The 15,089-nt window shown below is 42.5% G+C and overlaps 2 protein-coding genes across 3 annotated transcripts in view; one reads left to right on the top strand and one right to left on the bottom strand.

Moving 5' to 3' along the window:
* Positions 1–2,062: 2,062 nt before the first annotated feature.
* On the top strand, positions 2,063–13,058 carry itpka (inositol-trisphosphate 3-kinase A). The gene is made up of 7 exons (XM_046412496.1): positions 2,063–3,118; positions 7,461–7,560; positions 7,780–7,993; positions 9,214–9,418; positions 9,882–9,983; positions 10,468–10,539; positions 10,977–13,058. The coding sequence occupies exons 1-7, from the start codon at positions 2,717–2,719 to the stop codon at positions 11,247–11,249; spliced, it is 1,368 nt and encodes a 455-aa protein (XP_046268452.1). The 5' UTR covers positions 2,063–2,716; the 3' UTR covers positions 11,250–13,058.
* Positions 12,115–15,089, bottom strand: part of ltk (leukocyte receptor tyrosine kinase) — a 46,661-nt gene continuing 43,686 nt past the window's right edge. For both annotated transcript variants that reach the window (XM_046412494.1, XM_046412495.1), the window contains exon 29: positions 12,115–14,999. In XM_046412494.1, coding sequence (XP_046268450.1) covers positions 13,932–14,999 — 1,068 coding nt within the window. In that variant the 3' untranslated portion in view covers positions 12,115–13,931. The remainder of the gene's footprint in view (positions 15,000–15,089) is intronic.

The raw sequence follows: 15,089 nt of genomic DNA, 5'->3' as shown, positions 1-15,089 counted from the left end.
TTTCACATGCACAAGGTCATATTTGGACCATCAGACATTGCCAAATGTTAGGACTGAATTTGACTGATTCCATAGAAGGACCTAACTGAGACAGAATCACCAAATCACATTCTGATGTGGACCTTGAAAATCTGGAAATCTATCTACATATCAGATTTGGTCTCTGGAGAACTTTTAATACACATCACCAGTAAAAGTTTGAGTTAGTAAAGGCAAAGAAAAAGAAATGAATACTGACTGAATGAATATCTCATCATGGATTGTAATCATTTGCACAGAAGGCTGTTTGTCCATACTGTCTCCCCCCTAGCTTGCAAACGTGCTGCGAGTATCCAGTCCAGGCCGCAGGGAGTCTGTGAAAATCACTCTGATGAAAATCTCGCATCAACACCTCAAACAGAGTTGGACCTGAACCACCAGCAGGTCACCACTCACATCACCTGGCGGAAATGGAAAAGAGGAGGAGGAGGTCAGATGCTGACAAACCATTAAACTAAGATTGTCTAAAATTCCCTTTCATTCACCCTGACCACCATTGAAAAGGTCCACAGGTGGTCACAAAGTCAGTATGTTGCAACAAGTGAAAATTCAACTCTCCTGCATGGCCAGCCTGACCTGCTGCTGCCTGTGCAGGCAAAATCAAACAGAAATATAACTTCACTGAAATATCACATGGAATTGACAGCAGCAGTTAGCTAATTTAGCTCACGTTTCAACTCATTTTTTAAATCACAAAAAAACAAAAACAAAAGATAGCCGTTCTGATCACATCGTGCTTCTTTGTATGTTCTCTAAACTTCAAATGAGCGGTTGAGTTTCAAACAAACCCTGTTTATATTTTCCTGTTTTTATATCTGAGAAATGACAGCTAATCCTTATTGTCCAGTAGCACCCAATGGTCGCCTTGGCTCAAAGTCCACACAGCTGGATTACAAGCAGATAACTGCACCCAGGTTGTTATCTGGGGTTTCTCTCTCGCACACACACACACACAAAATCATACTGTTGGCAAGGAGGTGAGAGGTTTGAGTGTGTATGTGGTTTGAGTGTGTGTGTGTGTGTGTGTGTGGTTTGAACATACACTCGGTTGACCACACACACGCTTAAAAACCCAGAGCCTGCATGGACTTGGCATCAAATGCTATTTGTGTAGTGCATTGTTTCTGCCAAATTAAACACTGTTGTTTCTATACGTTGCTCCTCAAATCCACACACGTCAATGATTCACACCCCCCCCCACACACACACACCCTTTAAGAAGGAGGTCTATAGATTCTATAGATTAAGTTTATGTAACAAACATCTTCTCTGTTTCAACAGGATACCTTTTAAGGGCCATAACACTGGTTTTGTATTTCAAGTCAAGCTTTTACAATGATGTTAAGATTTCATTTTCTTTAACCAATAACTGGTGAATTCTTATTTCTTAATGGACATTTTTGCAAACCATTGATGAAGAAATAACATCTGTTTGTAGACCTTCTACAATCTAAAAGCATGAAAGAGTATTAGGGAAAAAACCCCACCAGCAGTGCGGACAGTCCCACCTTTCAGTGTCAGTCTGTGGAGGAGTGTAGTCAGACAGCAGTGTAGGATGCAGGGTGAAAGCCCAGGTCGCAAGGTGCCATTATCATCATCATCATCATCATCATCATCATCGCTCTTTGACTGTGTATCCCACTCCTCAACCCAACTCACAGACCTAACTAAAGCCACCTGTTTGATCACTCCTGTAGTCCCGTGATGATGTAGTCTAACAGATGGAGACAAACCATGATGTAAACATGATGAGGATAAATATTTCACTTTGCTTCTATGCTCCAATGAAGGTACACTCACACACACCTCAAAGTCTCACCTTTAAAATTTATTTCATGATTGCTGAGTCACCACACTGACTGTACTGTGTATTTGGTTTTTTTTGTTTTCTTTTACTAACACATAATTAATCATCCAGTTTCACACCCTCTTTCCCCTCAGTGCTGACTGTTTCTTCTCAGCAGTAAAACCGCACAGGAGCGTCACCTCCCGGATGATAATGGCACCATAATAAATGCTTTTTGAATGTGGAATAACTTCCTCTTATGCCGCCAGATTTCAGTAACTCTTAAATTTTTTACAAAATCCCGCACATGGACAGCAGCACTTAGCACTTCTTAGAAATAGTTTGTTTTCAGTGTTTTGTAACTCTCATCTGTCAAGCGTGCTTTGGACTACACTTTGAAATGAGGCTTTGAGTAATTAAACCACAGCCTGGAGGTTTGAACGCTGATGCTATCTTCTCAAATCTAATCTTTGTGTTGCCGATGGCCTAAATCACCCGTTTAGTTTAGTGCCGGGTTCAAATCAGAAGAAGGTGAGTGACTTTTTATGAAATATTATTTGAATTTTCAGTCAGGAAGCGAGAAAGCCAATGCGGAAGATAATAAACACGTACACTTGTGTTGAAGTTAGTGCGCCGGCGCGCGCGCGCGTGTACCCGCGTACGAGCGCGAGCCACGCTGCCATCAGAGAGGGGTTCCCCTTTCCAGCAGTGTGCAGGGACAGGAGAGGCTGACGGAGGCGTTTTAATGTGTGAAAACTCGGACATGAAAGAGCGAGGAAGTGCTTAAACTCAGCCTGCGTTTCGAAAAGTGAAATGACCAGATTTGAAGGGTAAAGTGAGTCGGCTTTGTCGCTTCTGGTCGTGCGCTCTCACAACGGATTTCGGTCTCCAATGCCCAAAGAGTGCAGGAGAAAGACCTCCAAGGACTTCGGGCTCTCTGGGACTATACTGAACGAGCGGAGATCAGCCGGGAGGTCACCGAAGATTTGCGATGATCTTATTCAGAGAGCCGCTCAAGTCGCCCCGTCGTCCACAACCGGAGCGCCGAATGTGATGGAGGTGCGCCAGGTACCGCAGGTCACCATCACCCCGGAGGGAGGCGGCTCCTCCCGGGAGATGCAGCAGGAGGACTATGAAGACATGGTGGAGGGTCACCTGCGCAGGAAACTCTCCAACTCCTCCATCTCCTCCACAGGGTCCTCTGTTGTGGAGTCTGAGGATGACTTACTCAGTGACAACGAGAGCAAAAGCAAAGGCATCATCACTTTGGAGCACCTGGTGGAGGCTGGAGAGGTGGGTAGTGTCTGTTATGTAGAAGCTTATTACAGTGGTTCTTTGGGCTGAGGTCACTGGCAGGTTTTCCACAGGTGTATCAGCAGGTCGTTTCACTATAATCTGTGGTATTTTCAATGCAGAGTGGATAAATTAATTCAGTACTCTGTCAGTGTAAATTCTCCCCGGTTATATAACGCATGACTAACTCATTTACAGCTTAAGTTTGCCCATATGGAGCATCCTGGGACAAAAACATTTCAAATTTCCGCCCTTGACCTTCTTCTCTTCTATTTTTTTTTTTCAAATCTACATCCCCGTTAGTTAGCCAGTCACAGCAAAGAGTTGATGTTTTGAAAACAAGAAAAAGTGAAGCAGAGCAGCACATAAACAGCAGCCACTTCCTGATAAAAGACCTTTGGGATGTTTGATTGCAGAGAAGAGGCAGTTTCAGTGTTCTCACTTGTTTAAAGTTGTTTTTTTTGTTGATTTTAGTGTTTTATAAGTGAGTTCTGCAATAAAAAAAAAGACAAAAAAATCTTGTGGGAAGTTAGTCAGTTCTACATTTTTTTGTATCTGTTCTCCGTTTATCAGTGTTGTTTTTGACATGTGGGAAATTTCAGTTGTGCGCCTGTCATCAGAGTCATGCATAAAGATCATGCATGAAAGGAAAGAAATTAAAGAAACAAAGGAAGATTAAACTGCCTTTAGATCCCTGCCAGAGGGTGTAGGCTAATATTCAGGAAATGTGATTGTCACCATTGAAATCACATTATCTTTCCTTATGTTTATTGAGTTATCAAAGTTGTTCACATCACCTTAATGAACTCTGGACCTGTACGAATTACACGAAGGAGCCGCTGAAAGCTGCATAAGCTTTGTTGCTGCTGCTGCTAATTATCATGAGGGCTTCGTCTCTCTTTCCACAGGCTGCAAAGTAGCCACATTGATCACAATGAAGATGCATTTGTTGCATGTCAGTTGTCAGATCAGCAAGTTGTTCTGTGCATTGAAAATGTACGTCCCGAGTGCCTCCCCCTCCTTCAGCACACACACTTGTGTTTAAGGATCGGCCTTTAGTTCATCGCTTCGGGTGGAAACTTGTTTGCTTTTTAACATTTATTGGCCTCGAAAGCCTCAGGTGTGGCCGCCAAGTCTTACTAAACGCGGTTGAGTTTGATGTCTTGCAGAGGCACAAGTTCTCATGTCAGATTCATACAGAACAACATTCCCATTGTTGCAGCGGCTGTAGAGCTTTTACTTAACCGTCCCGTCTGTATATGATTCAAAGGGAAGGTGAGCCTCGTGAGTCACCTCTTGCTTTCTTCAGTTAACAGCAGAATCTGATTTCTGTCTGAGCTGTTATCACATTATACTCATGGTTCAGACTGTGTGCTTGTGCGTGTGTGTTTTCATGGCGTTGCCACATCTCTCTGCCTTCTCCATAAAAGGTCCGTAGCTGTCACTTTCTTTTAAACACACTGAATACACATTGGCCGTTAAGCCCGTGTGTTTGTGCGCTTGTGTGAGATGATTTTTTAAAAAATGTTCCCGGACGTAAGATTGTCTGATGAGCTCAGGCTCAGTGCGAAAGGCTTTCTCAAATAAAAGTCCATTCTTGCTCTATATTGGAATCGTAACTTAAAATGGAAATATGTTGGTGGCTTCTGCCCCTTCAGCCCACACATCAGCTCCACCCACACACACACATACACACACCAGAGACTAACATCTCATTGTGTAATAATGTGTTTTTTTGTGATCAGTAGCCAATTTTAGGCTTGGCCTTTGACATTTAACAAAGAACCACATCAGGAAGTCAAAAGTGTATCACTACTCAGCTTTTGTAGTTCACACCTCAGTACATGCATAACACTGATAAAGTCATAGCATTGCAAAGCAGAGCAGAGAAGAGACAGAAGCCAGATGGTCAAACAGCATTATTTTGATAAATCTTGCAGTGGTTTACATTCCATTAGCACTTCAAGATGGCAGTACGGCTTCAAATTGAAGGTATGAGTTAAGATGGGTGGGCAACAAAATGTCGAGGAGTGAGTCGCAATGTCTCACCAATGTTCTCCCCGGTAACTGGAAATGCACTGGTGGGAAGCGGTGAAGTTCGCATTCAGTTGTTATTTCGTTTTGTTGCGACTGACTAACCTGACTGTTCGAGTCTGCGTGGAGTCGTGTAAGTGTGTCATACACACAACAGGCCTGGTGTTGCAAAGAGAGATTGTGTGTGACGGTGCGGACAGCAAACTAAAAGCAAACGAATCCTAGAAAAAAAGCTGCTTTTTTGCTTTTGTATTTCGTTGGTTTCAGCAGATGTCGAAAATAACTACGATAAGTACATTTACTCAAGTTCTGCACATAAGTACAATTTACTTGAGTATCTCTATCTCCTGCCACTTTTCTACGCCTGCTTCACTGCATTTCAGAGGGGAATATTGTACCTTTTACTCCCTTACATTTGTGTGATCTTATATGTGATAACATTTTACGGTGCAATACATTTTTCCAAGTTTTGGTTTATCGTGCCTCAAAAAAATGTGTAGTTGGGTTTAAGCTGTATTTCACAAAGACGATAAAGATTAGGGAAAGTAAAAACATGCAGCAGAAGGTTGTTTTTTTTGTCTGGTTGACCATCTCATGTCCCCCTTGGAATTTTCTTGTGCCTCCGCGGAGGCCAGACCAAACTAAACTACCCGAGTGTCCACAGTCGCTAATAGCACAGAACTTCACTGAACCAGTGGAGCCTACAACAGTAAAATATTATTTAAGAATCCATGCGTCAGCAGCAGTTGGATAAGGTTTACGTCAGTTAAAGGGGCCATTTTCCTGCAGAGTGAGAATGTTTGATACTTTGTAATTGTTACCAGTAGAAACTCTTGTGGTTTCTGTCATCAAAGCTGGCTGGGGCAGGTGGTGTCAATAACATGAAGCTTCAACATCAGCGTGTGTGTAAAATATTGGCTGTAGAGGTGTGGCGTTACATTTTCATCAAAACTCTGTGGGTAAGACAGGACACCACTGGGTGTCAAGCAGATACAAGCTGAAAATATAAGTAACTGACTGTATTAGCTGTCCGTGTTAACTCACAACAAAGTTAACGACTCATTTGTGGAAGCTTTACACCCTCACAATGAGATATTATCAGTAAACAAGTGGCACTGCAGTAAGTGAAGCATATCACCTGACATTTAAGAGAGACTCGGCTGGCTGGTGCAGAGTTCTGCTATTAGTGTGAATGGTGAGCTGTGAGACGCTCAAGCGTGAGCTGAGTGTTTCACTAGCATGAGAATCCCTGTTTCACTTCCTGTTTCAATCAGAACACACAGAATAAAATGACCCCTCCAAAGCCTCAAGACAGGATCTAACAGCACGTACTACTTTTCATCCTTTTGGTTTCCTTATAATTATATTTAGGATGATTGCATCGAAATATTATTCTGTCAGTGTATAAGTGTGTGTTATCTGAGGTATCAGTTTTCTGGGAGGGAATAAAACAGGCAGTTCCCCATAAGTGTGAAGCCCTACTGTGTCTCTGTGAAATATGCAAGCTGTTGCTGTGTTTTTCTCTCTGTGTGTGTGTGTGTGTGTGTGTGTGTGTGTGTGTCAGTGTGGTGGGAGGAAAGTCCTTCAACAAACAAACATGAACCAAATTAACATTTTTGCCAAGAAAGGATCATTTACCCTGCAGCCATCATTTTCTTCTGCTTTGTCCAGGATTCACTGCATACTCATATGACACCAAAAAAATTCCTACATCAATAACAAGTGAGTGGGAGCTTAGAGACCAACAGCAGGGCTGGTGTCACCCACCATTATTTGGTGCTAAACCTGCAGATTCTCCCTTAAGAGATGGATATTTGGCTCATGATAAGAGACTGTACATTCACTTATTCTGTCTAAATCCTATATAAACAAAAAGTATAACAGTATAAAAGAAGTTTAACAAGTATAAAATGTCTTAAGCTGTACAATAATGCTCCTGATTTTACAGAGCAGATTTAGATTTCTCTCTGTGAATCTGAAGTAGCAAGCCCATCATCACCACACTAAGCAGGAGATGCTGAATAGAGATGTTGAGCACAGATATAAGTTTCCACAGAAATGGCATTTGAATGACCTAGATTGGAGGTTTCACACAGTGGAAAACCAAAAGCCTGGCATCAGATTTGCTGGGTAGAACTGCTGATGTGATCGTTTTTTTTATTCAGACAGCACAGGTTAGACCGACTGTCAGCCTCACAGCACATCTTCCTTCTGTTCTTGTTGATGTGAACACGGACACACAGCCTCAGTGAACTTGATGCCACTCTCTTCTGTTGTGTTCACCTGTATGTGTTTTCTTGTTTTACAGAGCAAGCCGCTGTGGTGGAAGTTAAGGACGATCGTACAGTCGCCCTTCAGTGCTCCCCAGAGGAGAAAACTGAACTGGGTTCAGTTAGCAGGACACAAAGGTGTGACCCGTTCAGATCGCTGCTTGATGTGCAGCCTTTGACATTTCTTGTAGACGCTGTTATGTCATTTTGGTTGTGTTTTTACTGAATAAATAAAACTTAAGCTGTCAGGCAGTCACCACACTGACAGGGATTAAAACACTTTAACACCCAAGCTATCACATGCTATCTGTCATTGGTGACGGAGTTTTCCAAAGTACTCGTCTTTATCCCATTCAGGTAACTTCAAAGCAGCAGATGAGGGCAATATTCTGAAGAAGTTCTCGGAAAATGAGATGCGGTGTTTCGAGACGCTGAGGAATGACGCGCTGCTCCCTTTTGTACCCGGTTACCACGGCGTTGTGGAGAATGATGGAGAGTCTTTCCTTCGTATGACTGACCTGCTGGCGAACTTTGATTTTCCCAATGTCATGGACTGCAAGATGGGAGTGAGGTAAGGAAGTAAGCCACTCGTTTGGTGACTCTTAATAAATATCTATTTTGTTTTCCGTTTGGGTAACTACACATAAAAGCCAATTTGAATTGATGATATCAGATAGTTTGCTTGTGTATTTAAGTGTTTCATGTTTATATTATTATCATTATTATATTAGTTAAGGAGACAGTATGGTGACAGTATGCTCTGCCTAAAACGTTTTTGCTCTACAAGGGAACACCTGTTGTAACTGCAGGCTATATGCTTGGCTTCCTGCCACAGCGGGCGGGGTGCCTCACTGTATCATGTGCACAGACAGATAAACGCACACAGACACAGGCGCGCACACACACACACACACACACACATATATGCATGATTGCACACAGAAAAGTATACATGCACATGTTGGTGCATGCTCAGGCATGCAGGTACGGACACCCTCTGAGAGTTTTACTTCCGGTTCATCAAGCAAATGCATGCACACGTCCAATCAGACCCTTGGTGCGCACTAGACTTACATGCACTCACAACAACACACACTTGAACAAGTCTTTTTATTGTCTGATAAGGGTCTGTGTATGTTTTTATATCTGACACACACACACACACAGTCTGACATGTAGGGTGTCCCTGGAGACTCCCCTTTGTCAAAAACACTCTCAACCACAAAGTTGCAAAACCGCTAACTTGCACAAACACACAATCTCTCACAAAGTTGAACGCTGCACGCTGGAGTCTCCTCTCAGCTTCCCTCTTCAGCACAGAGGAAGTGTAGCTTGCAAACTGAAACTGAAATTCGCATCTGTTTGCACATCACTGTCTGGTGTGAATCAGACAAGTGGGAGTGTGCTGCTGCACTATCCGCCAGCACAATTTCATACTCACACAGTATGTTACTCTCAGCTGTGCACTTCAGTAATGGTGTTTCTATGCACTGCTTGTCTTTAACTGTGTGAGAAATCCACATTAGAAAGAAAACGGAACCCTTCTGCAGTGATGGGTCTCTTGCAACGTTTTAATATCGATTACAAAGCCCTGTGGATATTTTTGCTCAATAAAAGCAAACAGTATGCTTTCATTAACTATGTATCTTGCATCATAATAACTAAGGGCGTAAATGTGAGACAAACCCTCAAAGTAAACAGCTATTACTTTTTATTTACATGCAGAGAACACAGCAGTCTGTAAACATACAGCTCCTGCACCTGAGGGATTTATTCCTCCTGCTCTTTCAGGACATACTTGGAGGAGGAGCTTGTTCGGGCCCGAGAAAAGCCCAAACCGAGGGAGGACCTGTACAAGAAAATGGTGGAGGTGGACAGCGGAGGGCCGACTCCTGAGGAACATTCTCAAAGAGGGGTCACTAAGCCTCGCTACATGCAGTGGAGGGAGACCATGAGCTCCACCAACACCCTGGGCTTCAGGATAGAAGGCATCAAGGTAGTAGGAGAGCCTTGTGAACAATACTGACATGCCATTACAGCTGCTTTCTACTTTAATCATGGCCCAAATATGTATGAGGAGAAGGGTTGCTCGTAGAGATGAACCACAAATAATCATCACCCTGCTCTGCAGTTCCCGTCAGCTCAATGAGGAAAAGGTGCAGCGGAGCAAGCTGGATCTGTGTTCACCCTGTTTGACTCTGACCTGAGGTTCAACCAGCTCACTGCTTCCTAAAGATCTAAGAACCCTGCTGGGTTTAAGTTCTTCTAGGAGACTGGAAATTTATGTTGGACATAATTTATAAACTAGCAATAGCACCACAAATCTGTATGTGGGAGACTGGTAGCTGGTGTCAAGATTTAAGAATATAATAAAGTCTGCTCGTTTTCAGAGTATCAGACTTAGTTCAGGGTCATTTTATTTTGGAATGTTCTTATTCAGCTAATGTCTTCTCTTTAAGAAATGTGACGGTACGTGTCGAACTGACTTCAAGAAAACCAGGTCGAAGCAGGATGTCATCCAGGTGTTCAAGGACTTTGTTGGAGGGAACGTCAGCATCATAGTACGTGGCAATGAATTATCTTCTGCACAAACATAAATCATACTTTACTGTGCATTTACACACAGCAGTCTTTCAGGTAAAGCCTGAAAGACTTCACCAACTACAAACACGGCATCGGAGCTCTCACATCCGTGTTCGGCGTTTTGACGAGCGTAAATTAGTTTGTATTCTCAGTCCTTACATTTGAAGACTGGGGCCTAATGATGTAACAGCCTCAAAGTGAACTGCAGCAGCAAACCACAGAGTAATTCCAGCTGCATTGCACAAAGCAAATATTCACACAGCTTTCCTGTTTGAGCTTTCTGTTGTGATGAGAGGTTCTCAAATATCAGCTATGCTGTGTCTGCAGCCTGATATTTTGTGAGTGTGTGTAGTTTCAAATCCATAGAGTCAGATTAAAAACTAGATTTTAAATTACATCATGGGTTTCAGATAATGTCAGTGTTTTAAGTTCCGTCTGATGTCTGATTTTCTTGTAACACAGAAGTCTTACCTGAGCAGACTGACAGACATCCAGCAGGCCCTGAAGATGTCGGAGTTCTTCAAGCAACACGAGGTGAAAGATGGGTGACAAATTAAAGGATGTGCAAACATGAAGCGTCTAAGTGTAAAGCAAAGGAACTTAATCTGTGTACTTGAGGGGTTGAACATGTCATTCAATATTTGTTCATTTGATCTGGTTTTTAAAGTGGATGTTGTATAATGGTGTTAATTGTACAAAAGTGATACTGTTAGCTTACAATAACGTTCTCATATAATTAAATTGTCAGTATTTAACTGGGTGGTCGAGGTTGTATTAACCACTCAGCAGCTGAAGGTAGACATTTCAAACATTTGTCCATTTTGTTTAGCTATTTCATTTATTCATGACTCTTAGCCAGCAATTTCAAATGTTTATCCTCTGCATTTAGCTAACAGTTTGACCTGTTAGACAGACAGAAGCAGAAAAAAGAAAAGCAAAAGCTTACATGAAACTCCTCTTGTTTTTCACAGGTCATTGGCAGCTCTCTCCTCTTTATCCACGACCACACGGGCAATGCCCAAGTCTGGATTATTGACTTTGGAAAGACGACAGCATTACCAGAGGGCCAGACGCTGAATCATGACATTCCTTGGCAGGAAGGCAACCGGGAGGACGGCTACCTGTGGGGGCTGGAAAACCTCATCCACACACTGGAATCTGTGGGCAGTGAAGGGACTAACGAAGAAACCTTTTGCTCAGCTACAAAAGAAAATAGCCAAACTACAGAGCAAGATGGTCAGTGACCTTTGAGCTGTAGACAGGTGGAGGTAACTCAAACTATTTTAAAGGACACCACAGATACACTGTGAAGGAGGTTTCATAAATGTTGATTTGCTCTGGGTGCGCTATGAGCAATTTTAGAAAGAGAAATGCTGCAAGAGAGAACATTTTTTGTGTATATAGCCACTGACATAAAAAGACGCGATGGACACTGAACAGAGAGGAGCAGGGAGGGTTCACTAGTTACTGAACGATTGAGCAAATGAACTGACACTAATTCAACTTCCTACAAAGTGAACAGAAGTGAAAGTGGAGGGATTCAGCATTTAAGTTTCAAGGATGAGATGTTACATGTGAAGACAATGCTCATAAAATACAAATTAAAACAGGGAGAAGGTGAGCGAATCACAAGTCATGAACTCAGACCTCCTTATTGTCGTCATATTAAATAGCATGATGTGAAATTCTGTGCTGTATGACGCCGACACAGCGTCACTATGGTACGTCACACTGTATAATGATTAGAGTGTATTATCTGTCACTGTTCAGACAAACAGTCTTTTACTGTGGTTTTACTATAGACTCAGCCTTAATACATGGTGCACATTTTACCAGGTGAGCTACCAGGTCACCCATCGACCATTAATGCAAACATAAAATTTAAATTAAACATTAGTTATTTTCATTTCTTGTGCTGTTGCAAACTTTGTTGGGTACTGATGCTATAGCACATGTTTGCCAGAGATGTCAAAGGAAAGATACTGTTACATACCGGTATATTGTCAATCGTAGAACACTATTGTGGTGTCTTAATATGTTAGCCACGACTGAGTTCACTCATTTTCATTTTGTACCACTGGTACAAAAGACCCCGTGTAAGTGATCATACTCAATTAAGATCTATATGTTTATTTATATGGGACAAAATTATGTTAGAATAAAGTGTAAAAGACAGCATATTGCATAGAATGCATTTCTGGTTGAGGCATATCACTCTCAGGTACACAACAAAAGGAGAAAAAACAACTTTTTAGGGAGTGTGAAATAAAATTCACAAGGCCATAGATCATAAACACTGAGCAAATGATGAGGATGATTTTTTTTCTCTCTGTGAAAGACATTCCACAATAATCAGTATATCTTGCTATAAAGTCTTCAGAAAACTACATGAGCCTTTTGGTGAGTTACTACCAGCATAAACACTCAAATAAAAACACACAGTAAGCCTATGGAACCCTCATATAAATGTCACCGTTCATTTTAACAACATTTTAAAAAATAAACAATCAACACGTTTAAGCTCAAAATAAAGACACGTTGGATACAACTACAAAAATGATTACATAATCTGAAAACATAAATATTGAATAGAAATTTCCATAATCAAACTGACATAACTTTATGAACTGAGGAACTTGCAGTGGCATGTTTGGTATATCAGAGCTGAATACCTCCCCCTGCTGAGTAAACATAGGTACTACCAGCACTATATCAGTAGATGCAGCGTAGAGGTATCTAATGGCAGTGATCGACTACAAATACAGAATCATCATGAACATAAATGAATACAAATAAATGATAAAACAGCTACAAATGGGTTAGTCCAGTGTACGGAAGTGAGTACAAAAATAGCAAATATTTCCACAGCTGCATGGTCATCAACAAATAATATACGCTTTATACATTTAAGAGGCCAAATAAATATGAAGACATGGGCAAAGAGAGTCAGGAATAATCAAAAATTTGCAAAGCCAAATCAAGGCTGTTGTAGTTTCGCAAAAAAAAAAAAAAATAAAAAAAATCCCAGCACAACTTTGCTTACTTACAGAACATCCAGACAGTGAGTGTAAGTCATGACAGATCAGTGCTTACCCAAAAAACATTGCATTTCAATCAGTTTTAAAGTGAATGTCAGTGGGTTTGTGTGGAACTTTTTCCTGGCCAGGAGCAGTGACTTCTTGTCTTCAACATGAGGTTTCCAGGAAAGCAGCTGCTAAAACCAGCAGCATCCTGAGTTATTGCAGTGTATCAGGCATGTGTGTTTTCACATTTTTTAGGAAGGCAGAATCACTTAAGTATACTAGTTATGACGTAAGTTTCTTTAAGAGTGAATAAATTATAAATGAAATAGTTACTCTACAGCCTTGCCTGAATTTTAAACTTTTAAAATAAAAAAAAGTATAGTGATTCTCTTCCCAGTGGCTCAATATTTTTGGCTTGTTCTGGACATACTGTACACTTAATACTACAAATTCCAACAAATCCTTAACTATGATGCAATTTATATTAATGCCAAAGCTTTTGTGAAAGAAGCTAAAACAAACAGGTAGGAAAAAGGAGTTCAACTACATCAGTTATACATGGCAGCCACCACCAGCAATGGGGACTCTGGCAAAGCACAGGGCTGCGTGCCACTCTTGTTCAGCTACCAGTGTACCAGAAGCCCAGAAAAGAGCTCTGCATCCGGCACTGGCTTTCTGGATCACAGTGCAGAAGAGTGTTTGTGTTCATGTGAGTATTTGAATGTACTTTCCAGCATTCCAGGAGATCTAAAAATCTAATGTTGTGGCTCTCTGATGGTGGTTAAGCCCTTGTGGTCATGCTTTTGGTTCCTGAAATCCAGAACTCTAGTTTCAGGTTCTGAGAAAAGGAAAAAACATTTAATTTGAATATCAATCAAAATCCCTGTTACAGTAGGCCATTTCTTAGATAGGGGTAACGCTGAGGTCTTCAGACAGAGAAAAGCCTGAGTCTCTGTCACATGTGAGTTTCTCAGCTTTGGTGTGTCTCCTGACATCCTCATGTCCGTAGCTGGCATGGCGCTTCAGCAGCAGCTTGGGCATACAAGATGAAGAGGTATGGAGGCCTAATGCCAGGCCCAGGCTAGTGCCTGATGACATGCTGGGGGTAGAGCTGGTGTTTGTGATGGCCTCTGGGGCTTTGGGCATAACCAAGGGCAGGCTCTCTGCCTCGTAGCTTTGTTCATCATAGGCATAGTTGACGTTGCCACAGGGGAAACTATGGAGTTTGGCCAGATCCATACCGGCTTTTGTGCTGCCGCCTGTTGGTGTCTTATCGGAGGATGTACTTGGGGCAGCTGGAGCCTGGCTGGAAGGGGATGGAGTTGAGGAGGTGCAGATGCTGGAAGGGCTGAGGTGGTTGCTGTTGGTGCTGTCACACCCTGCCTCGTTGCTCTCTAAGTTTGGATTGCAGGTCTGAGGAGCCTGTGTGTTTGAGTGGGAGGATGAAGAGCTTGAGAGTGGCATGGACTGAGTGTGAGCAAGTGTTTTTTTCCCCCTGAAGTTTTCCAAAACCCACGAGCCATATGTGGGGTTCCACAGATTCTTTGTCTTGTTCTTCAGCTTCTGGCTTCCTGAGGAGGAGCGGTTTCTGGAGCAAGGTCGGTGATGAGGAGGGTCAACCTGAGGCCAGTGGCCTCCAGCGCACACCCCTGCTGCTGACAATCCAGGAGCAGGAACAAGCTCAGCCCAGGACGGCTCCAGAGCCTCGCGGCACGATGTCACTTCGTGGTGCACAGGTTGGGTTCTCTGAAGCAGAAGACGGGGTTTTGTAGGCTTGGGGGGAAGAGGGGTTGGACCCAGGCCCAGAGAGGGGAGACCAAGCTGGGCAGACGAATCCTGGGAAACATGATGGGACAGGAGAGGAGCGAGGCTGTTGGAGGTGTGGTCAGAGGGACGGATGACTCTGCCACCATCATCCTCGGCGGTGGGGGCATATTCCACTGGTAGGGGTGAGTTGATCACATCTGGGTCCTGACAAAGAGTACAGGACAGGAAAATCAGGAGAATGCAAAAATGAAGGAAAGAAGAGAAATTACACATTACATTTATAAAACACTAATG

The sequence above is a fragment of the Scatophagus argus genome, chromosome 15 (assembly GCF_020382885.2).
Source record: "Scatophagus argus isolate fScaArg1 chromosome 15, fScaArg1.pri, whole genome shotgun sequence".
In the NCBI taxonomy this organism is placed as follows: domain Eukaryota; kingdom Metazoa; phylum Chordata; class Actinopteri; family Scatophagidae; genus Scatophagus; species Scatophagus argus.
This window is presented reverse-complemented; position numbering and strand designations above follow the sequence as displayed.

Coding starts and splice junctions, on each gene's coding strand:
- itpka (XM_046412496.1), top strand. CDS start 2,717: ATGCCCAAAGAGTGCAGGAGAAAGACCTCCAAGGACTTCGGGCTCTCT. Junction 7,994..9,213: donor GACTGCAAGATGGGAGTGAG/GTAAGGAAGTAA, acceptor CTGCTCTTTCAG/GACATACTTGGAGGAGGAGC. Junction 10,540..10,976: donor AGTTCTTCAAGCAACACGAG/GTGAAAGATGGG, acceptor TGTTTTTCACAG/GTCATTGGCAGCTCTCTCCT.